Source organism: Dromiciops gliroides, chromosome 4 (assembly GCF_019393635.1).
Source record: "Dromiciops gliroides isolate mDroGli1 chromosome 4, mDroGli1.pri, whole genome shotgun sequence".
NCBI lineage: Eukaryota > Metazoa > Chordata > Mammalia > Microbiotheria > Microbiotheriidae > Dromiciops > Dromiciops gliroides.
The window spans coordinates 58832327-58856486 of NC_057864.1; the positions used below are offsets into that span (position 1 = coordinate 58832327).

A 24160-nucleotide genomic window follows, 5' to 3' on the forward strand; every position below is an offset into this window, starting at 1 on the left:
TTAGGAAGAATGTAGGACATTTGTGGGTGATGGCAAAATCAAGAGTGTTTCCATCCACGGTGTACTTAAAGTAGAGTAAAGGCGTAGGCCATGAGAACTGAGTAGATTGAAGAACCAGAAGGTTATTTGAGGAAGTATCTGTATGTATGTTGAAGTTCTCTAGTACAGGATGGGTGTTGGGTTGAAGAAGAAGACTGTTCCATGAACTGAATTCATTGAAGGAGGGAACAGTGTCTTGAGGCTCAGTAGATAATGGTCACCAGCATCTGGATTAGTTGATAAATTTAGAGAGAGTGAACTTCAAAGAAGTAGAGGTTGAATAGTCATAATAGAGAGGAGGAACCAAGGAAAATGCTGTATTTTTTTATTAATGGAAATAACATTAAAGAAGATGTATTACCATCTGGTTTGCTGCTGTTATTCCCAAAGATTACTGGACCTTTTTTTAAAAAAATTTTTTTTGTTGTTTTTTATTCTGAACTTAAAAACACTTTAGGGAAACTCGGGAGAGGTCACGCAACTTCCTGGCTGCTCGCCACCATCTTAGCTCCACCTCCTAAAAACACTTTAAAAAGAGTTTTTAATCCATATATGTAGAAAACACACACACACACACACCACACCACACCCAAACACGGGTTTTGTGTGAAACATGCATCTCTAATTCTGAGGCACCACCTCATACCTATCAGATTGACTAATTGACAATAAAAGAAAATAAGAAATGTTGGAGAAGCTGTGGAAAAATTGGAACACTAATGCATTGTTGGTGGATCTGTGAACTGATCCAGCCATTCTGGAGAACAATTTGGAACTATGCCCAAAGAGCATTGGGACTGTTCATACTCTTTGACCCAGTGGTACCACTGCTAAGTCTGTATCCCAGAGAACATAGAAGAGGGAAAAGGACCCACATGTACAAAAATATTTATAGCAGCTCTCTTAGTGGTGGCAAAGAATTGGAAATCAAGGTAATGCCCATCAATTGGTGAATGGCTAAACAAGTTGTGGTATATGAATGTAATGGAATACTATTGTGCTTTAAGAAACGATGAGCAGGAGGAGTTCATAGACTTACATGAACTGATGCTGACTGAGAGGAGCAGAACCAGTAGAACACTGTTCATAGTAACAGCAACATTGTGTGATAAACAATGGTTGATACGATCCAAAACAATTTCAAAGAACTCATGATAGAAAATGTTCTCAACATCCAGAAAAAAGAACTATGGATTATGATTGCATATTAAACCATACTATTTCTACTTTTGGGCTGGTTTTTTTTCCTTCTTTTTTGAGGTTTTTCCCTTGTGCTCTGATTCTTCTTTCACAAGATGACTAATGCAGAAATATGTTTAATGTGATTGCACATATATAACCCATATCAGATTGCTTTCCATCTTGGGGAGGAGGGAAGGAAGGGTGGGAGAAAAATTTGGAACTAAAAATCCTATGAAAACAAATTTTGAAAACTATCTTTATATGTAACTGGAAAATAATAAAATACTTTTATTAAAAAAAACCTAATCTCCATTTCACACTGCTTGATGGGTTTTTCAGGTATATGATAAATTTTGCACATTATATATTGACAGTTAAAATATTATAACGGCTTTTTTTGGGGGGGGGGACACATCTACTGCTAACCTCTCAACTCCCTAGATTTTTGTTGAAGTTTTTCATTTTTACCAAGCTCGATTTCCTTTTGTATCCCTCTTTAATACTTCCAGATAGCCAACTCATAAACTGAGAGAAAGAGAGAAAAAAACCTCATAACAAATGAGCATAGTCAAGCAAAACATATCACTACAGTGGCTGTATCCAAAAATATAGCTTCTGCCCCTTGTGTTCTTCACTTAAGAGATGGGCAACATGCTTCCTCTTTGTCTTTGGGAGACATGGTTGGTCATTGCTTTAGTCAAAGCTTTTAAATCTTTTAAAGTTGTTTTTATTTACAGTGTTGTTCTTGTCTATATTATTCTCCTGGTTCTGCTCACTTCACTCCGCATTAAAGTGTACTTACCCAGGGTTCTCTAGTTTATTATTTCTTGCTGTACAATAATATTCCATTACATTCATGTATTATAATTTATTCAGCGATTTCTTAGTTCTCTATGAGACAACGGTTTTTAGTTCTTTTCTGCACCCCACTTTGCCAGCCATTTATCCTGTTCTGTGCATTAAAAAATCAAAACAAATTAAATAATCCTTTTTTTTCCTTTAATATTTCCAATCTCCCCATTTTCTCCAACTAAAAAACCAAGAGAAAGAAAAGCTTGCCAAAAATAAATACAGTCCAGCAAAACGAATCCCATATCCAGATATGTATTTCTGCCTTGAGACCCTCACTCTCTGTTAGGGCATAGATGACATACTTTTTCATAGGTCCTCTGTAGACTTTTTGGATTGTTGCATTGATCACAGTTCTTAAGTCTGTCAAACTTCTTTGCAACGTATTATATATTCTTAGAATATATTGTACAGTTGTATTTCTTTACACTGTTGTTTGTATAAATTTTTCTTACATTCACTTGACTTTCAGTTTGTACCACTTAGCCATCTTTAAGGTTGTCTCTTTCCTTATTTCTTGTGGTGTCATTATATTCCATTTCTTTCTTATACCACAATTTGTTCAGCTATTCTTCATCTGCTGCACACCCTTAGATTCTGGTTCTTTACACAGGCGTATGTATGCACACATGCACATGTGCGTGCCCACACGCGCGCGCACACACGTGCCACCACCACCACCATACCACACACACGGCCTTATCCTTCCTCAGGATCTGAAAATTTGTTTTGCATATAACTATTCCTGGTATTATCTATTTTCTCTCTCAACACCCTCCCCTGTCCCCCTTTTTTCCACCTTGGTTAGTTGTATTGAGTGTATTTCTATACCATTTGAGAGTATGTGTGCACACACATTCATCTGATGCTACTTCATCTATTTCAGATAAGTACGCCTCTTGTCAGAATACTTATTTTAAAAGCATAATATAAAATCTATTGTACTATCAAGGAAACTTGAAATAAATATGTAATTTTTTTTCCCCATCCCCTCTAAAATCCATGGATCTCTGGTTCAGAACCTCTGACATATATGTATACATATTTGCTTTCCTGTAGAATGTAAGCCCTTTGAGGGCAGGGACTGTTTCATTTATGTCTTTATATCCCCAATAGTTAGCATTATTTCTGGCATATAATAGAATAAATGCTTGTCAATTGATTGAGAGGAAAAGACTTTTCCTATTTCTCTTTCTTTAATACAGTTTTCTGTCCTTAAAATATCTTCTAAGTAGAGTGAATACTAATATTTTCCTCTTGTAGAATCTCGGGTTTCCATTGTTCAGAAAATTTTTTGTTATTACTGGTCATTGAAAATTAGGGCCTTTCAAAGGAAATTTATAAAGAATGGCTTCAGGGGCAGCTAGGTGGTGTAGTGGATAAAGCACTGACCCTGGATTCAGGAGGACCTGAGTTCAAATTTGGCCTCAGACACTTGACACTTTCTATCTGTGTGACCCTGGGCAAGTCGCTTAACCCTCATTGGCCTAAAAAAAACCAAAAAAAGAATGGCTTCTAACATGTAGGTTAACATTTTATAAGCCTATAAATTCTATAGTTTTTAATGCTTAACACACCCTTTGCTTGTATTAATAATGTTTCTATGGAAAGAATTGGGTCTCCATTATGAGACTTAAACAAATGCTTATTGGTAGCAATTGTTTATGGTTATTTTCTTAATTGATACTAGGTTTGATTCTGATTACTTTCATGGAACAACCTTTGCTAATTATGTCTTACTAAAATCTTCCTTATTTTAGATGGTGGGTCCTGACTTTAAAAGAAAGAAAGAAAACCTAGATTTTTGTGAAAGTTTTTCATTTTTACCAAACCTCGATTTCCTTTTGTATCCCTCTTCTTCAATACTTCCAGATAGCCAACTCATAATGATGAATTTTGGGGGTGGAGAGGAACAAATACAGAAAAAGATGAAGAAGCAAAAAGAAATTAGCAAAATCAAGCTGTGATTGGGAAAAAACAAAACAAAACCAAAAACCTGACATCTTATGATTGATAGCCATGAATTTCTCACCTTTGCAAAGGAATTGGAAGAAGTGTCTTCTCTTGGGTTAAGCTTTGTTTTTATAATTTTTTGACATTCATTTTTGATTCTTTAAAAGTAGCTCTTCTTTACGCTTTCCTATCAAATAGCCTACAGTGGTTTTTCTAAGAAATCATTCATTTTCAAGAACACTTTTTTGTGTTTTAATAATGTCTTGCCTTAAATTTGACCAGCCTGCTAAAAATAGTTTTTATTGTTCTTTTGTTGTTAGGTATTATAATAATGGTGCGCATTTATTTAGTGCTTTCATATTTATGAAGCATTTTTACATACAATATTTAAATCTGCATGACAGTTTTATTTCATTCGATGATGTTATAAGTAAGCTAGTAAATGGTGTTTTGGAAACTCTTTTTGGGGTCAGGAATAAATTTGCTTAATTTAAAGAAGGTAGAAGTCCCAAGTCACATGGCAGAAATAACCTGAGTTCTAAATTGATTATTTCTGTGAAAAAATGAGTTTATTAAAGTTTCTAAATTTATTAAAATTCCCTTTTGTGAATTCTGAATAATGTATGTAAACCAATTAGCAAACTTTTACTGAGGGTCTACTATGTGCAAGATATTCTATATAATCAATACTTTATTGCAGGAATGATTAGATTACTTCCAAGAGCCATATTACTATCAAGCAGAAGAACACTTTTGTTTTATGAACATATTCGATTACATGAATAATCCTCATTGCTTCCTGTTTCAACATGTTTGGGAAACTTTTATTTACATTTATTTGAAATGCTGAATAGATTTCTGAGAGCCTCCCTGAAAGAGTTTTTACCAAATGCTTAAAAAAGAATAATTTAAGTAAACTCCGTTTGTGGTACTAAAGACACTTACAAAGGGTATTAAAGAAATTTGCTGATGTTTTTAATTTATTGAAAAAGTGTCTTGGCTTTTATTTTGTTTTAAGTCTGAAAGGATATCTTCAGCTCCTTTATTCATTAGTGATTTATTCCTAGATTCCATTCTAATTGTGGGGTGTTTTTTCCTTTCTTATTCTCAAAGAACTAGGACATGTTGTATTACCTGTGGGATGATTGCTAATTATTCTGGTTTTTCTGACGTGGCTGAAACATTGTCATCAAGTATTTTTCATGATTCTATTAATAGGGCACTAAAGGGCCCCTGGGTTGGAAAAGCTAAATATAGGGTTCTTTTTGAAGTTTTCATTTTTATGAAAGCGAGCTGGAAAGGGAATAAGACCCTTCTTAATTAGTGATTTTATCAGTCAACAGTACTGTACATTGTGGAGTATACTTTGCCTGTTCGGGAGATTTAGCACTAGCTAAAGAGCTGTTACTAGAAAGCTAGCCTCTGAAACAAGAAGACTTCAGACTCCACTCCAGTCACATACTGTGGTCGCCCTCGATCAGTAGCGCCCCTTTAGTGGTTTCACCAGAATTCTTAAATGACTTCTTGATCATTAAATAATTGTCTAGTTATCTTAAGCAAGTATATTTTTTCTCTGACAAGCATGTGCATATTTGAAGCATTATAGGTTAATTTCTGCAGTGATTTGAAATCATCACGGTCATGTACACAATGATTTTGGTGTTCACACTACTTTTAATGCTTTTAATGAAGCACATTGTGTTTTGCAATTTCTCAACCTGTTATCAAATTGTTTCCAAAGTGCCACAAGGGATTCACCATTAGAGAGCAGACCAATTCAGACAGTCAGATTCATGGACATCCCCTCATTTTCATGCCGTACACTGTACCCCTGGAGTAGCTTCATCTTTCCTTCAGTTACCCTCATTAGCTGTGTAATCACATGATCAAGATAATAGGAATGTTTATTTTCTTGCAGTCCAAATGTTAGGCCATTTGAAAACATAATTGTTGGGTATATGCAACCCAAGCCATCATGGACTATCATATAACATATTATAGAAACAAACCTTATATTGCCTGCCTCTCTTTGCAGTATTAAGACCTTTTTTCTGATTTAAACTCCTCTATGTTAGCGTTCTGTTATCTGGCAGATATTCAGTGAACTAATTGGCAACAGTAGTCAGTTCTGTAGAGTTTACATCTTTGTCACATCTGAAAAGAGAGTCCTTACAAAAGTTAGTTTATATATAAACATTGCTTTAAAATGAAGAAATATATGCAGTTGAACTTTTAAATACATTTATCATTTAATACAGTTGTCATTAGCCAAGAGTAAATTCTTATAACTAGCTATTAATTTTTATTAGTTCGTTAGGTGGCTAAAAAAAGTAAATGAATTTTCATCTCAGTGAGAGGACTTGTAAAATTCTCTTACCATTTTCCACTGCATATTTGCGTGAGAGGGCATTTTCACTTTATTCTTGTTTTAAATTAAAATACAGAAACTTAATGCAGAACCAGATTTAAGACTGTGTTTGGTATCGAGCCAAATGTTGCAAACCTTTGTTGAAATTTTTTAAAAATCTAACTTAAGATTATATATGTTTATTATATTAAATATCTTACAAGTTTTAATTTAGTTCATTAAAATGATTTTTATATTTGACAAAATTTATAAAATCAAGAAATTTAATATGCTTTTTGAAGTTTAACAAAACTATTAGTGTATGAATTCATCTTCTGTAAGATCACTGAACGGGTTTTTAGGACAACTCTAACAGCAAATGGAATGATGTGTAGCTCATCTTCTTCCTGCATGGGTCCAGTAGGTCTCTATAGTTTGGGGTTTTTTTTGCTTTTGGGGTGGGGCAATGAGGGTTAAGTGCCTTGCCCTGGGTCACACAGCTAGTAAGTGTCAAGTGTCTGAGGCTGGATTTGAACTCAGGTCCTCCTGAATCCAGGGCTGGTGCTTTATCCACTATGCCACCTAGCTGCCCAGGTCTCTATAGTTTGAAAGCTTTTCACTCTACTTAACTTGGAGATTGAGTATTTGGTATGCTGATACCTGTTAAATACTTAACTTAGATTTTCTGTTGAGTAAACATTATGTGTGGGTGTTTGTGGACAACAATTCTATGCATAATGATGCTCCGGTACCAGTACACCTGTCAGAGCCCTTTATAAGGGATAGTAAACATCTTGTGTCATTCTAACCACTTGCCCGTGTCTTTTTGGGTAACTGGTAGATGCCACATTTTTGCCATCTGCAGTATTAGGTTTCCCAGTTTCCAACCCTTCATGGCTTAATCTGCATTCATTAGGAAAGCATAGTCTGTTGGTAATTTCTTGTGGCAGCAACCTGATGCTCGATCACTATCATAAACTCCTCCTTTTCTATAAATCCACCCTCACAACTTAGCCATATGTTGGCTGCTTCTTTGTCAACATGCAGTAACCTGAGTTCATGTGGATTTCACCCCCTTAAGCACCTTTTGAATCCTCTGTTGGACCTTAGACATTTTATAGCCTCTGTTCAGAGTTAAAGCAATTTTGGTCACACTCAAGTTCATTGGCACATTCCTGTTGTTAGCCTTGGCTAGTGCTTTTCAACACGAGGTCTCTTCGTTCCAAAAGTATTTTGTAAACTTTTATCCTGTTTATTGTGTGATCTAAGAACATCTATCAGTCCTTTTTGAGGAGGAGAGGTATGTTAATCTCTCTTATAGCAGCTTTGAGATGATACTGTCTAGAACTATTGTCTTCCATTTTGTTTTTGTTTTGTTTTTTTTAGTGAGGCAATTGGGGTTAAGTGACTTGCCCAGGGTCACACAGCTAGTAAGTGTTAAGTGTCTGAGGTTGGATTTGATCTCAGGTACTCCTGACTCCAGGGCCAGTGCTCTATCCACTGCGCCACCTAGCTGCCCCTATTGTCTTCCATTTTACTGAGTTAAAAGACGGAATTGTATAAGTATTAATTACTCAAAATGTGTTCTTCCTGTTAAGCTTTGTCTTCAAAATGCAGTTATTTTTATTTCTAGTCTGGCTCCTGACCTAATCAGTTAGTAAGCATTTATTAAATACCTTTATTTATTAAGCAGAGAAGGCCCAGTTGATGTTGTGTAACATAAATCTGTAGTGGGCCCAGTCAGAAGAGTGGAGTGATTTTCTTCACCTTGCATGTATGTGTAGGAATGAAGGCAGCAATGGTGATCCAAAGGCTGAGGCTTGGCAGGGTGTAATCAGTGAGATGAAAGGGGGACTAGGGATATAAAAGAGGAGGACAGAGGAGAGTCGAATTGGTTCCTTTAGGGGTCGAGAGGGGGAAAAAGAAGAGAGTTGTTAGTGCAGGGGAAGGAATTGAAGGGGTAAGAAATCAGAGGTCATGGAGCATCAAGGATGAGGGTTTTGTGAGGGAAGACGTAGAGAGAAAAGGCAATAGATTAGGGTCAGATCAGGGAATTTTAGAATTATTGATCATGGAGGTGGTGCATTTGTGAGAGATGGCAAGATCAAGACTATGACTGTGAGTGTGGTTGGTGTGGGATGGAGGAGTAGGTTAAGGGAAATGAGTGGTTAGATAGATGAGGCAGCTAGTTGGTGAGTAGATAGGATGTGGGGCCTGAGTTCAAATGTGGGCTCAGATGTTTGCTGGCCGTGTGAATGTGTTTCTCTTGTTTCCCCTGCTGCAAAGTGAAAATAATAATAGCACCTGCCTCCCAGGTTGTTGTGTGCTTTATAAATGCCGGCAGCAGCAGCGTGTTCTCTTCCTAGATACTCTCCTTTCTGGGTTTTGGTGACACTGCTGTCTGATTTCTTGTCACCCTCCTACTCAAGTACTAGAGGCTTCCTTTTACCTCCACAATCAGATAGAAAAGCCTTTGTCATTGAAAGCTCTGAACAGCCTGGCACCTTCCTAACTTTCTAGTCTCGCACCTTAGTCAGCTCTACTCTATGATCCAGTTCTACTGACCTTATTATTGTTTCTTGAACATGAAACTCCACTCTCTGTGCCTTTTGCTCTGAGACTGTCCCTCATATGCCTAGAATGTCCTTCCTCTTTAACCTTTGCCTCTTAGAATTGGCTTCCTTCAAGATTGTCCACAGAAACAACCTAAAGCAGAACTTCCCCAGTTTCCCCAGCTGCTAGAGCCTTCTTCTCTAAGCTTACCTTCCATATATTCTGCATGTATCTAGTTTATACCTAATTATTTACAAATCTCACCTCAGACACTTTATTAGCCTTGTGACCCTGAGCAAGTCACCTAACCCCCATTGCCTTGAACATCGGGGGGCCATCCATCTCTAGGCGTCTTGCGATATATCTTGCCACTAGACCCAGATGGCTCTGGAGGAGAGAGTGAGGTTGGTGATCTTGCGCAGCCCTCCCTCACTGAAATCCAGTTCACTGCAATTCATGACATCACCCTGACATCATGGTCCTTTTCTAGAATAAAGCACAAACAACAAGAGCATGTTATCTACTACATTAAAAAGAATATGCCCATTCTCCCAATAGACAATATTGTCAAAGGATATGAATAAACAGTTCTCAAAAGAGAAACTGCAAAGTATTCACAACCACATTCAAAAAATGCTCTAAATCACTAATCATAAGATAAATGCAAATCACAACCCTGAGGTTTTACCTCACACCCAGCAAATTGGCCAAAGTGACCCCCAAAATGACAACAGTCATTATTAGGATTTATGGAAAGATAGGCATACTAATTGTTGGTGGAGCTGTGAAATGGTACAACCATTTTGGAAAGCAGTTTGGAATTACACAAAGTGACTAAAATGTGCATCCTCTTTGAACCAGACTCTGTAACTGAAATTATATAGCAAGGAAGCCATTGATTAGAGGGAAAAGTCTCCATGTGCTCTAAAATATTTATTGCAGGCTTTTTTTGATAGCTAAGAATTGGAAAGAGTAGATGCCCATTAGTTGGCTAAACAAATTGTGGTGTATGAATGAATATAATGGAGTGCTACTTGTTGTTTGTGCTTCACTCATTGTCTTTATGGGATGGCTTTCTAGGAGGGAGAGGTGGAAGAATACATGATGTAAGAAACAGAAAATATCAATAAGAAACTTTTTTTTTTAAGGGGGTAATGGGGGTTAAGTGACTTGCCCAGGGTCACACAGCTACTAAGTGTTAAGTGTCCGAGGCCAGATTTGAACTCGGGTACTCCTGAATCCAGGGCTGGTGCTTTATCCACTGTGCCACCTAGCTGCCCCCAAGAAACTTATTTTTAAAAGAAGCAAATAAGAATAATCTAAATATAAAAAAGAAAACAACATCCTTGAGGTCAAGGTTTTTTGCTTTTGCCTTTCTTTATGCCCCCATTATTGAGCACAGTGCCTGACACATGTACCCTCTTTCCCTGTATCCCTTCCCAAAGCCTGCATTAAAGAAGGCACCTGGACCAGCCATTTCTTCATCAGTCATCAGGCTGCACTTTGGGCTTCTCTATCACAATTCTTCCCCTTTCAACTTGCTTTTATGTATTATCTTACCTCCCAAAAATGTAAGCTCCTTGAGGGTAGACTGTTTCTTTTTGTTTGTATTTGAATTCCTAGCCCTTAGCACAGTGTCTGGCACATACTAAGCATTTAATATACTTGTTGACTGGCACTTAGTGCTTATTAAATGGTTGGTTGGATGGTTGGTTGGTTGAGTATAACTTTGAAAGAATTTTTATAGGTAGTGACCACTTTACATAAATTCATTTAAAGGTTTTTGACCTTCTAAAGAAGTGTTTCATGGAAATAAGGTCATAGGACTTAGGTTTCTAGGCATGGTAGATAGAACTTGGCAAGGTAGATAGAGCACTGGACTTGTGGAGTCAGGTATTCTTGAGTTCAAATCCTGCCTCAGACACATTATAGAAGTGTGACCGTAGGCAGTTCTGTGCCTTAGTTTCCTCATCTGTAAAATGGGTAGATTGAATCTGTTTTTCTCAAAGGTACCTTCTAGCTCTAAATTTATGATCTTACAATCAATAAAACCACTAGCACTAATTCAAGCTACAGTGTGTCAGAACAGTACTAGTAGTACAAGGGTGGGCCAAAAGTCACAAAGGGATTTCAATATTTAATAACTTAATAACTAATAATATCTAATAACTCCTTTATTTTTGTTTTTAATTTACAATATCATAGCAGCATGTACAGTATATATAGGAAATGAATTTATATTACATATGAAAAATCAAATTTTGTAAATGGTGAAAAATAAAGAAAAAATAATTTTCTAAAAATTATTAAAACATGGTGACTTTTGGCCCACCCTGTACAAATGCAATCAAGAAAGAAGGAAAAACTTTTCTGCCTCCAGAATTTAGCCCACTACATTCTATTGGAAGAAAGAGTAGCAAGAATTTCCTCCATTATTGGGTACAAGGCCAAATTGAGCAAAATTTTGCAAAAGGTGACCTCTGATTTTCCTTTTTAAATTGTTTAGATCAGTATGTTAAAAAGAAAACAATTATATGATGAAAACTAGTGCCAATTTATGAGTCAGAGGGAAGACCTTTAAAAATCTTATCCAATCACATGAGAAAACTGACGCCCATAAAAGTTAAATCGGTTTGTTCAGGATTACACTAATAAGTGGCAGAGCCACAGTTCAAACTCAACTCTTCTAATTACAAATCCACTGTTCTTTATTCTACAGCCCTGGCTGAGTTTTTTCATTTTAAAAAGAGGATATACTGCACCCTAGTCCATTGCCAGTTGTCTTGACCTTTGTCTTGCCACTGGACTCTGATAACTGGAGGAGAGATCAAGGCTGACTTTGCTCAGCTCTCCCTCACTCAGCCAGTTCAACTCAAGACATCACCCTCACAATGTCCCTGTTCCTCTTTGAGAATGAACAGCTTGTTAGAATTTAGGCATTGCAGGGGATAGAAGCCGTCAGTGGTATGGAAGAGGCCTACTTTATATCTAACTGTAGGCATGTCATTTTTATCTCTGCCTTAATTTATCTATCTATAAAATGAGTGTTCGTTCATACTGGATAGTCTCTGAAGTTTCTATATTCCATCCCCATTTTTTTTGGTCTGGTTCACATTTTTAATAAGCTTTCATTTTTTTTTAATTAATAAAGTATTTTTTTTCCATTACATGTAAAGATAGTTCTCAACCTTTGTTTATACAAGCTTTACAATTTCAGATTTTTCTCCCTCCCTCCCCCCTCCCCTAGACAGCAGGTAATCTGATATAGGTTATATATATATATATATATATATATATATATATATATATATATACACACACACATAACAACATTAATCCTATTTCTGCATTAGTCATTTTATAAGAGAAAAAAAATCAGAGCAATGATGGAAAACCTCAAAATAGAAAAAAAACAACAGCATCAAAAACAAAAGAAATAGTATGGTTCATTTAGCATCTATACTCCGCAGTTCTTTTTTTTTTTTTTCCCCCCTGGATTTGGAGATCCTCTTCCATCACGAGTTCCCTGGAACTCTTCTGTGCCATTGCATTGGTGAGAAGAATATAGTCCATCACAGTAGATCAACACTCAATGTTGATGTTACTGTGTACAATGTTCTTCTAGTTCTGCTCATCTCACTCATCATCAGCCCACGCAAGACCCTCCAGGTTTCCCTGAACTCCTCCTGCTCATCGTTTCTTATAGCACAATAGTATTCCATTGTATTCATATACCACAACTTGTCCAGCCATTCCCCAATTGATGGGCACCCCCTCAACTTCCAATTCTTTGCCACCGCGTAAAGAGCAGCTATAAATATTTTTGTACATGTGGGTGCCTTTCCCCCATAAGCTTTCATTTTTATCAGGGCATTAGGGGAAGGGTTCTTTTCAGAAATGAGCAAGTAGAGGGAAGTCAGGGTGGAAGTAGATGTATGTATATGGGCCATTTACAAGTGGGGAGCTACTTGTTTGTATTTACATGGGATTTAAAGCATAGAATTGTATCTTCTATTACTGATGTTACTTTTACTAATATTTGAAAGAGAATTGGTCACAGTTGGTTTGGGCCTTTTTAATGGCTAATAAGTCTGGTCTGCATTGTCTTCTGTTTTGTTTGGAAAATCTCTGACTTTACCAAGCCTAGTTCCATATCACTAGTTACCTTGTAAATCTACCCATACCTAACTATCATTTGCATCCCAAATTCAACATATCTAAAATTGAACTTAATATCTTTACCCTTAAACTCTTCCTTTTTTCTTATTTCCCTGTTTCTCTCAAGGACATCACCAGTACTTCTAGACATCCTGGTTTACATCCTCAGTCATCAAGTCTTCATTCTCCCTCATTCCTTAGATCTGATTGTTGGAAGTTCTAATCTATTCTACCTGCACAACATCTCTTGCATCCCTTCTCTTTACTCACTCAGTCACTACCCAGGTTCAAGTCCAGGTGCATTTATTAATCATTTTACTAAGTACCAGGAACTATGCTAAGTGCTCAGGATACAAAGAGAAGTTTCAAAAAACAAAACACAAATTCTGCCCTGGAAGAGCTTACATTTTAATGGTAGAAGACCACACAATAAAAGGTAGGCTGCTGGAACATGGTAGCAAAGGCAGCTTCCTAGGAAGAAGGAAAGGTCCTTTGGCAAGCATTTCTTAATCTTGCCTTGAGCCTCTTCCCTCTCTGAATTGCCTATAAACTCTGCAGCTACACTGATAATTCTAAAACGGGTCTGACCATGCCATCCCCCTGGCTCAGGAAGCTTCAGTTTCTCCCTGTCACCTCTAGGGTAAAATACAAATTCCCATTTCCCTTCATAGTCTGATTTCTTTCCAGGCTGATTTCTCATTTTTTAAATTCCTCTTTCATACTCTACCTACCAACCTGGACTGACCTTTCTGTTCCTCATGCATGACATCAAACAGGGAATCCTTCGTGCTTGGAATGCCTCTCCCCTCCTCTGCTTCTTGTAATCAGTCAGGCCTTTCCAAGTTCTGCTCAGATGCTACCTTTTCCATGAGGCCTTTCCCAGGGCTCCAGTTTAGTACTTTCCCCATCCTCAAAATTACTTTCTGTTTATCAGTGTGTACATATTATTCCAACCCCGAGCAGAATGTAACTCCTTGAGGGCAGTGACTTTTTGTTTTGTATACCTAGTAAGTTCTTAATGAATGTTTTTGAGTTGAATTAAATGTGGTGGAAAACTTTCTTAACAAAATGCTCATCTCCTACTAGAGCCCACTCTGATGCCTACTTAGGGAGTGGAGATGACTCTCAGAAGAATGTAAACTTTGATAAATCCTTGTAAGCCAAATACACTGAGCATGGACCTGGTGATGGATTATGAAGTTTGGAAACCAGCCTGAATTTCGGGAAAGCCTTTGCATGACATTGATGAACTTAGTTCATTAGCATCTACAGCTCTTGGAGACAGAATTAAATATGATTTGCTATCTGCCTTTGTGGAGAGAATATCTCCTTGAAGTATTGGGGGATCCTTCAACAATTGAAGTACAACATCCAAAATGACAGAAGAGACTTTGTGCAAATAAAAGAAGACTAAAATTACATGTTTTTAAGAGTTACACTTTCAACTTTGTTCAGACTTTTTTGTTTTTTGGGGTTTTGTTTTTTTGTTTTTGTTTTGTTTTGCTGGGCTCTTGGGGTGAAGTGACTTGCCCAGGGTCACACAGCTAGTAAGTGTTAAGTGTCTGAGGTTGGATTTGAACTCAGGTACTCCTGACTCCAGGGCTGGTGCTTTATCCACTGTGCCACCTAGCTGCTCCCGAAACCTTTTCTTTCTTTCTTTCTTTCGCGAGGCAATGGGGGTTAAGTGACTTGCCCAGGGTCACACAGCTAGTAAGTGTCAAGTGTCTGAGGCCGAATTTGAACGCAGGTACTCCTGAATCCAGGGCCAGTGCTTTATCCACTGCTCCACCTAGCTGCCCCCCCTTTTTTAAACCTTTTATTTCTTACAGAATCTTGATATTATTCAGGACATAGAAAAATTACTAATGTAGACAAAACACTGAACTTAAAAATTAAGAGGCTTCAGTTTTGTTACTAGAGGATTGAGTTAGAATCTTGTACATGTTCTTCTGTTTTTTACTCACTTTTACATTTCTTTGTGTCCCCAGCACTTAGCACAGTGAATGCATGAAATATAGTAGGCACTTCGTTTATTGACTGACTTTTCTTTTGGGGGATATTGAGCTTAAATATAAAATTACCCACCTATGTGTGTAAAAATCTCTAAAGCACTTAAAATCTTGAAAAAATATATTAAATAAAATCATTAAGTATATGACAGAGACATCATAATCATGTAATCATGGTAAGTCTCTTGTCATTTTCTTCCTCTTTCCATTCCCCCCCCTCCCCCCCACATTCTTTATTTTCTGCTTTCTACTCTTGCTTCAATCAGGCATTTTCCCTCACAGTCATTTACTGTATTCAGGTAGGGCCAAGCCCATTCCTACTTCTCTTGGCTACCTTCAACTCTTGTTTCTCCCCACCCTCAGACCCCTTGCAAATATAAGGAAGGCTTTCTTAAGAATTAACACATCTTTGTAGAAGGAGTATGAAAAATGAAAGACAATTTTGTTTTCAGGAAGTTCTTTTTATTTTAGCTGTAATAAAATTTCTCCTTGGTGACAAAAAAAGTGAGTACGTGTATACACATACCCCATACCATTTAAATTCTACCTGAAGTTGTTCCAGTATTATTTTTTAAATCCCTCACTATTCCAGCCTTTGAAATCTCTTCTCTGAATACAACACAACATTTATAATCTGTAACATACTATCTTATATTTATATTCCATCTTGTTTGCTATTTCATGTATTATTTTCTCCTTAGTGGAACTCTAAAGTTCTTGTGGACAAGGTCCTGTGTTTTACTACTTCCATACCTATACTGGCCAACAGAATAGACTGTAAGTGCTCAATAAACATATGCTGATTCATTTTAAATAACTTTGAGTGAAAGATTGATATTTTATAGAAAGAGCATAGACATCTAGTTTCGTAATACAACTGACCATTTTTTATTGTTAAATGGTAATGTAGCATAAATTGTGATTATGAAAGACAATTTTGTTTTCAGGAAGTTCTTTTTATTTTAGCTGTAATAAAATTTCTTCTTGGTGACAGAAAAAGTGAGGTAGGTACCAGGTGGTAAATATTTTGATTATAGTTGAAACCAGTTTTCATAAAAGATCATTAGCTTTTTTTTCCCGTCAGTTATGCGTAAAGATTTAAGGAATGTTTCTTGCATCGATAATGCCTAAACAATTATGGTTTGGGGCTGTGGCGTTAAAATTCACTCAATTGGTGTGACCTATTCAACTGTTTTCATATAAATATATCCTTTTGATGAGGGTGATCAGAAAATGTGAGCTAGCTCTGCAGTTGGCATTTCCTGATTTTTGACTATTTTCCAGGGTGTTAACTATTATGCTATTTTCCATTTTAGTTCAATATCAGTGGTGATTGATTTTTTTTTTAAGATACTGAATCATAGTTAGCACTTGTCTGATCTTTGCTGTTAACCTAGTCCTGTGAAGAGATTAACAGATAACTAATTGCCAGGAGCTTGTAGACCATTTTTATGGGACCTGGTCTGCTTCCAGGTTCCTAACCTTGCCTTACTCTAAGTGGGACCCTCTCTAAGTAGGGAACTCCATAGAGATAGGCTAGCACCATCCTGACAGCCCATGGTTCTGCATCTACCTTGTTAATTGTTTCCTTGGGATTATTTGGACTGTGTAGAAAGCTTTTGGCAAATCCCTTTTATTATTGAAGTCATTGTTGCCAGCAGGAATAAGATTAAAGGTGCTTAAGTCTGTAGAGTTGTTTCTAATTTGTACGTGTCATTTCAGTGGCATTTTAACAGAATTCTGTCTTTTTTCCCTCCTTCTCCCCTTGGTACTGTGCTGAGGTAGGTCTGAAAAGCCAAGCCATTGGAAGAAATCTCATTTTGTTCTCCTAATTATTATGCTGGCACTCAGGAGATAATTTTTCCCTTCATGCACTGCCAATTAATATGCAAATGAGCTGATAAATATTTATGTGGTGATTTAAATTATGCAGGGAGTGCTTTCAGTGTACTCTGCAAATGAATTGTTCCTGGACTTCAAAGTGCTGGCTGCTGTGCTAACGAGAGGAGATTTGCATAAGGCCCTAATCATGCGCATACTGATTAAGCTTCATTATGGAAACTGCCAGCTGCAATCTTTGTTTCTATTTTATTACAAAAAGGGGAACTTTTCATGCTTCAGTTGCCTTGACAATGTCAGTCCTAGCTAGTAGGAGAGCCTAAAACTCCCCAGAGCAACTGAAGTTTCCTTATTCAGTTGAAGATTGCTATGGTGTAACTGAAGTTGTATTTTGCTTCTCCCTGTCCCCTTTCCACCCCTAACCCCCATCCCTTTCTCATTCTGTTTTAGAGCTATAGTATAGATTTGTGAGAAACCATCCCTTTCCCCAACCTCTTTGCTCTTTCTGCCTTCCTTTGGACTTTCTAACCTGTAGAGGATTTCTGAGCAATGCTGGACTGCAGTGACTATGTTCTAGGTGGGTACCTACTCACTTCTTTTTTTATAAGCTTGATATGGAAATGGAGGGGGGTTGACTTATGCATAAATGCTTAATCGCATATGCAACTACCTGAGGTGGGGAGTTAAAGAGAGGGAAAGAAAGCTTTCACAAAGCTAAAGCTCACACATATCTATAGCTAGTCTCTCCCTGCTACTTTTTTTTTGGGGGGGGGGGGGAATGTTCACAGAACATTTTCAGCAAATATCTTGCATTTGTAGATGAGATTTTTGTTTTGTGATCCACCCCTCCTCCCAACTGGCTTACCATGGAAACTTAAGTGTTAACTTAGCATGTCTTTTGGTTTTTAGAAACATACACCATGCTCTATGTAGACAATCATATTTTCCAAATATGCTCTGTATGAGAGTCAAAAAATAAAGTATCTGTTTCCCCTAAAACTACAATTCAGGCCGTGCTTGTACTTTAAAAAAATTGCCAACTTCATTTTGCTTTCCTTTGTACCAAATAATCATACATACTTCTTGAAAACTACTGGTATTTTTTCAGGCCTTTATACAATTTATGTTGTAGAAGGCTGGTACCTTCGTTTGGGGGATTGTCTGCACATCTGGACCCTATTCAGTGGCTGATATTTTAAAATGCATACCCTGGACGCTTTGGTTTTCAAATATACAATGATTTTCATATTGACAGATAATGCTATCACTGAGAGGCTGGAAACCTATTTTAAGGATAGTATAATTTAACGTCATAGACTCATAGGACCTAAATTTCATAGGATCAGTCAGTGAATAAGCAATTATAAGGGCTCAAAAGCTGGAAGGAACCTCAGAAATCCTGGTTGTGATAATGTCAATGACAAGTACCTAACTTTTTATTTCTCAGTTTCCTCATTATAATCATGTCTTCTCCTCAAAGGAATGTAAAGATGATTAGAAAAAGAATCATTTTAGTCCTCTGAGAAAAGGACCACTTCATAAACCTGACGTGGCCAAAAAAAAAAAAAAAATGCACACGACCCTCTAATATCTGGAATTCAACTTACCTAAAAACCTCCCTTTCCTCTGAGGAAAAAGAGGAATTTAAGAAGAAACAAGTTAATATGAGACATTTATTAAAAAACAGCAAGTTTTAGGGTATGCCTTCGGCACAGTATACCCTGAACCCAATTTCCTATATCATTTTGAATTCTTTGATACTCTATTTTCAGCTTTACACAGTGAGAAATTATGCTTAGAATAATGTCCTAGGGGCCCTATTAGATCCTTAACCATCAAAGAAGGTATTGTATTTGCTCAGAAACTAAAAATAATATAATTTAGAGTAATTTTAAGTAATAAAGGTTGAAACCAAAAGCCTTTTCTGCATGATTCTCAGTAAGCCAGAAAAATAAATTAATCAGAATTCAGTAACACTTTTTTCCTACTGGTACACCCTCCCTCTTGGTTTCCCAGATCTTAGTGGAATGATTTGATGTGGTGATTGTAAAACTCTTGAAAACATAATAGGATATTTTCAGAAGATCCCTATTGGCTGCTACCTATAACATAAATCGAAGATTAAGGCGTTGTTTAAGGTTACCTAGGAAAGTATCTGCTTCCTAACCCAGGCTTGTTGGTTGCCTAGATCAATCTACTCCTACTTGGGAAGTTTTTTTGTTTTTTTTTGGTTTGAACTCTTTTTCAAGTCTTAATGCTAGTTCATCTTTTCAATTACTCTTCCTAATTTATTCTGTACATGACATTGAGTAGTAGCTATCTACACTTCCTATTGCATTTAAGTTTTTCTACATTGTCTCATAAAACTTCAGCTAAGTCATATAGAAAGCTAGATTTCAGCCATAGGCTCAAGCACCTGCTGCTTTCAATTCTAGCACTTAATGCTTTCAGATAATATTTAGGATCATTTTCTGAATAGATTTTGTCTTAATGTCTAAAAGTGACTTGAGGGATAAAATACCATCCCTTCCAACTGGCCAAGAGTTGCCCTTTGAATTTCTGAAGAGAAAGAGGCTATGTACAAATAAATAATAACCAATATCACAGAAAGCACTGGTAAATTTTTTTTGAGTTAGAAATGGAATTTATTTTTGAAAAATCTTTGCAATTCTCATTTATCAGGCTTGGAGTTAAAACTTTCAGCATAATGGCCCAGCATCTGGGAACAGATATATCAGAATATTAGAATTAGTTCTGGAAAGCATTTAGTCTCAGACCCTTATTTTACAGATGAGGAAACTGATGTCCAGAGAAGGGAAGGAACTTGCCTAAGATCATACAAATCCTAAGTCCCAGAGCTGGGGATTCAAGCTGAAGTGCCTTGACTGAAGTCCCAGGACACTTTCTCTGTGCTTTGCTGCCATAGTTAAATTTTCATTACCTGTCACAGCCCCTTATAGGTACTAGGCACCCAATAAGTGTTGATTGATTTGATTTCCTAGTTGAATGTTTTGGCAGATAGGTTAAAAAAAACACTTAAAATTTCTATTTTCACAAAACCAAAATCAACAACATTGTCTAATAATAACTACTAACTAGTTTTTCCCAGTAGGAAAAAAGCAACTTGTTTGTGAATGAGTATACTGAATTTCTAGTATGTATAGAGAAAAGGCATTCTTTTAAAAAATATTTGCTTCATAACTTTTGAATATAAAGAGTAAGAGAATATTCTCATGCTGCATTACAATAGTTCTGTTCCCTCTTTTATTTCTTAAAAAATATTTTGGAACAACATTAATTTAAAAAAACACAAAGAAATATATCAAGATCAATGGTTTATCTAAAACGCATTAAGACTATATATATATATATATATATATATATATATATATATATATATATATATATAAAACAGTATTTTATCATTGCAGATCAAGACATAGAGCTATGTTCACCTGTCTTTCATTGTTGAAATGATCTCAACCAAACTTATATAATGTATGTGTGTGTTATATATTTATCCCTAGAGTGTATTTAGTTTACTTTTTCTCTGTCCAATACTACACAGTACAGTGCACACCTAGTAAGTGCCTATTGTGTACCAGGCACCATGCTAAGGATGGGGGGGGTTGGGGGGGGTGGGGGGGTGTACTAATCAAGAAAGGACAACAGCCTCTTCACTTCAGGAGCTTACACACAAAAGGAAGCTAATAGTGGCACACAGAGATACTGAGGATAATGTGTAGATGGGGAAGGGGGGACTATAGAAAAACTCCCTTTGTTTTTTAATCTGTGTCTTTGCAAAAAGTGACAGTGGTAGAATTTCTTCTCTTCCTAGACAACTAGGTGGAGTAGTAGATAGTAATCTAGTCCTGGAGTCAGGAAGACCTGAGTTCACATCCAGCCTTAGACACTCAATTAGCTGTGTGACCTTCAATAAGTCATTAACTTCTGTTTGCCTCAGTTTCCTCAGTTGTAAAATAGGGATAATAACAGCACCCACCTTCCAAGATTGTGAGGATTAATAAGGTAATATGTTTGTAATATTTGTTTTTTTTGTTTGTTGTCTTTTCTTTTGGTGGGGCAACGAGGGTTAAGTGACTTGCCCAGGGTCACATAGCTAGTAAGTGTCAAGTGTCTGAAGCTAGGTCCTCCTGAATCCAAGGCTGATGCTCTATCCACTGCGCCACCTAGCTGCCCCCTGTTTGTAATATTTGTAAAAAGGACAGCAGGGTGCCTGGCATGTAGCAGGTGTTTAATAAATGCTTATTTCCTTCTTTTAACTTCTTTCATCTGTGTTTTAATGTAGACTCAAGAATGAACAATCCGTCAGAAACGAGTAAACCATCAATGGAAAGTGGGGATGCCAATACAGGTAAGAAAAACATCTTAAAATCTAGCTTTTGTATTATATCAGTATAAGCCAGGAGTTTGTCATTTAAGTATGATAAACTCTGCTATGCCAGATAGTTTGCATATAAAAAATTATTAGCAGCGTTGAGTTATCTTAAATCATATTATGAGAAGAATTTGGACCTGCATTGGGCAGAACCTAGAGCTATCAGAAGTTGCAGAGACAGATTTCAGCTGGATGAAGAACATTCCTAACCGTTATTAAAAGTGAAATGGGGGCAGCTAGGTGACGCAGTGGATAGAGCACCAGCCCTGGAGTCAGGAGTACCTGAGTTCAAATCCGGCCTCAGACACTTAACACTTAGTAGCTGTGTGACCCTGGGCAAGTCACTTAACCCCCATTGCCTCACTAAAAAAAAAAAAAAAAAAAGGTGAAATGGACTGCCCTAGGGAATTATGAATTCTTCATTGCTGTTGCTTTTCAGCAGAGCCTAGATAACCAGCCACTTTTGATCCATGTCAGAAGAAATTCTTGTTCAGGTACAAGTCGAACTAGGAGATATCTAAATTCCTTCCAACTCTGAGATTCTGTGATTCTAATTATTTGGTTTTGGGGAGAACTTTGTTATTGTGTGCATCTTCATAGTTACCCCCAACCATTGTCATTTTGTATCATCATCCACATACTCTAACAAGACTTAAAACCTAACTCTTAGCAGCATTCGGTTTAGTATCCTTTAATAACTATGATAGAACAAAATTCCCCTTAAAATGTGTGTAAGGGCCTAAAATTCTAGCTGTGATGTCTAAAATCTAATGAGTGGTCACCTTAAATTAGAAGCTTTAGCAAGAGTTTAGACTTTCAAGTATTTATTAAAGTGCACCAGAAGTTAGTGAAGGGGGCAGCTAGGTGGCGCAGTGGATAGAGCACCAGCCCTGGATTTAGGAGGACCTGAGTTCAAATTCGGCCTCAGACACTTTACACTTACTAGCTCTGTGACCCTAGGCAAGTCGCTTAACCCCAATTGCCTCAGAAAAAAACAAAACCAACCAAACAAAAAAGTTAGTGTTATAATAGCAAAACCAAACAGCATCAAGAAGTTAGTGAAGAGAGAGAGAGAGAGAGAGAGAGAGAGAGAGAGAGAGAGAGAGAGAGAGAGAGAGAGAGGTAAAAAGCAAACTTCATCTAAGTATCTAAGAGAGCCCAGCATCTGTCCTCCCCACCAAGCCGCAGTCCCAAAATGAAAAGGCCTTGCTCCTCCCAGAAGCCTCCTGTGAAACAGGAAACAGGGCCGTCCACATACACAGCTCCAAGCTAATTGGCTGGTAACACTGATTGACAGGACCCACAGACAGCCGACACAATTTCTGGATGCCTAAGTCACATGGTTTTTTTTCAGGCCAGAGCTCAAATGTCCCTCCCAGCAGGGGGTGTCATTCCAATTCTCACATGTGCCCCAATTCTTCTCCTGGTTGAGTTGAATCAAGATAATGTAATGCCAGCATCCCTTCCTTTCCAGACTATCCTGTACTCAAAGATTCATGTTAAACCTTCCAACTTCTATCTTATACTCCTCCTTTGGTTTGTAAAACAAACTTAGAGGCTCCTGTGTGATTCCAACCCTTTTTAAAATCTCATGTTACTTCTGAATTTGAGACAAATCAGCTAATAAGTCTGCTAAGAAGGTAAGGTTATCTTTCAACAATCTTACTCAGTTCCAGACTTGGCCTATTGGAATCATAATCCCTATTTTCACTTCTTTGTAACCTTCCATAAGTCTTCTACCCTCTCATCCAATTTCTACATTGATGAAAGAACGTTATATCCTTGATTTGACCCCCAAGGATAGTGTTCCCTTTGTCATTTTGCCACCTACTTCTTTAAGGGGGGAGGAACAGCTGTTTTGTACATGTACATGTGTATACACAACTTAAGTAGACATACTCAGATGGTTCTGGTACTGAAATCAATTCTAATTAATGAAAGAGATAGAAGGACATAGGAAGAACACTTATACAAAGACCAAAGAAAATCTTGTAGAGCTGCTGTTCCTACTGAAATAAAATTTCCAAAATTTTCAAGGTTTAGGGGGAAAGGTAGGAGTACTAATGGTGAAGTATTTTACTTAAGAAAAAAATAGAAATTTCAAAATAATTTCTTTAGTGTTCATTTCAGTAACTTTTTTTCTTTTAATTTTTTCTTTTTTTTGTGGGGGCAATGAGGGTTAAGTGACTTGCCCAGGGTCACACAGCTAGTTAAATATCAAGTGTCTGAGCCCCGGATTTGAACTCAGGTCATCCCGAATCCAGGGTGGGTGCTTTATTCACTGCACCACCTAGCTGTCCCTAGTGTTTATTTAAGTAACTTTTAAAGTTTAGTAGCATGTGTGTTCTGTGTAACTGCTCATAAAATTAACATGCTTGTAATAGTAAGTGTAAAATGGTAGATTACTAGATAATTTGTTCAGCCATCTTCTAGAAACTTTTTTAAAAATTTCTTAATCTAATGTCTCTTCTAGCTATACTGTCACATAACTTAAAATTTTTAGTATTTGCCAACATGAGCAGGCAGAATTTTGAAAACAGAAAAACATCAACTTGGCAGTAAAACAAAGGAAATAAGTGTTTTCATATGTGATTACCTGGCTTTCCATGTATAAGAATTGCTTAAAAGAAAAAACCCAAAACCCTTTGTGGGATATAAATGGTTTTGGTACAAATTTATACATGTAAAGTGAGACGAAGAAGGCAATGGCAAACCCTTCCAGGATCCTTGCTAAGGAGTTGGCCACAGAAAATGACTGAACAGCAGCATAAGTTCACGGTTACTGTTCTATCTGAATGCGGCCCTTCCTGTCTCATTCATTCAACAAACATT

General features: G+C 37.0%; 1 protein-coding gene across 1 annotated transcript in view; it reads left to right on the top strand.

Moving 5' to 3' along the window:
• POU2F1 (POU class 2 homeobox 1) overlaps positions 1 to 24160 on the top strand; it is a 237633-nt gene that overhangs the window by 75297 nt on the left and 138176 nt on the right. The window contains 2 exon segments of the mRNA XM_044004419.1: positions 17380 to 17506; positions 21239 to 21304. Of these exon segments, the coding sequence (XP_043860354.1) occupies positions 17479 to 17506; positions 21239 to 21304 (94 nt within the window). The 5' untranslated portion in view covers positions 17380 to 17478.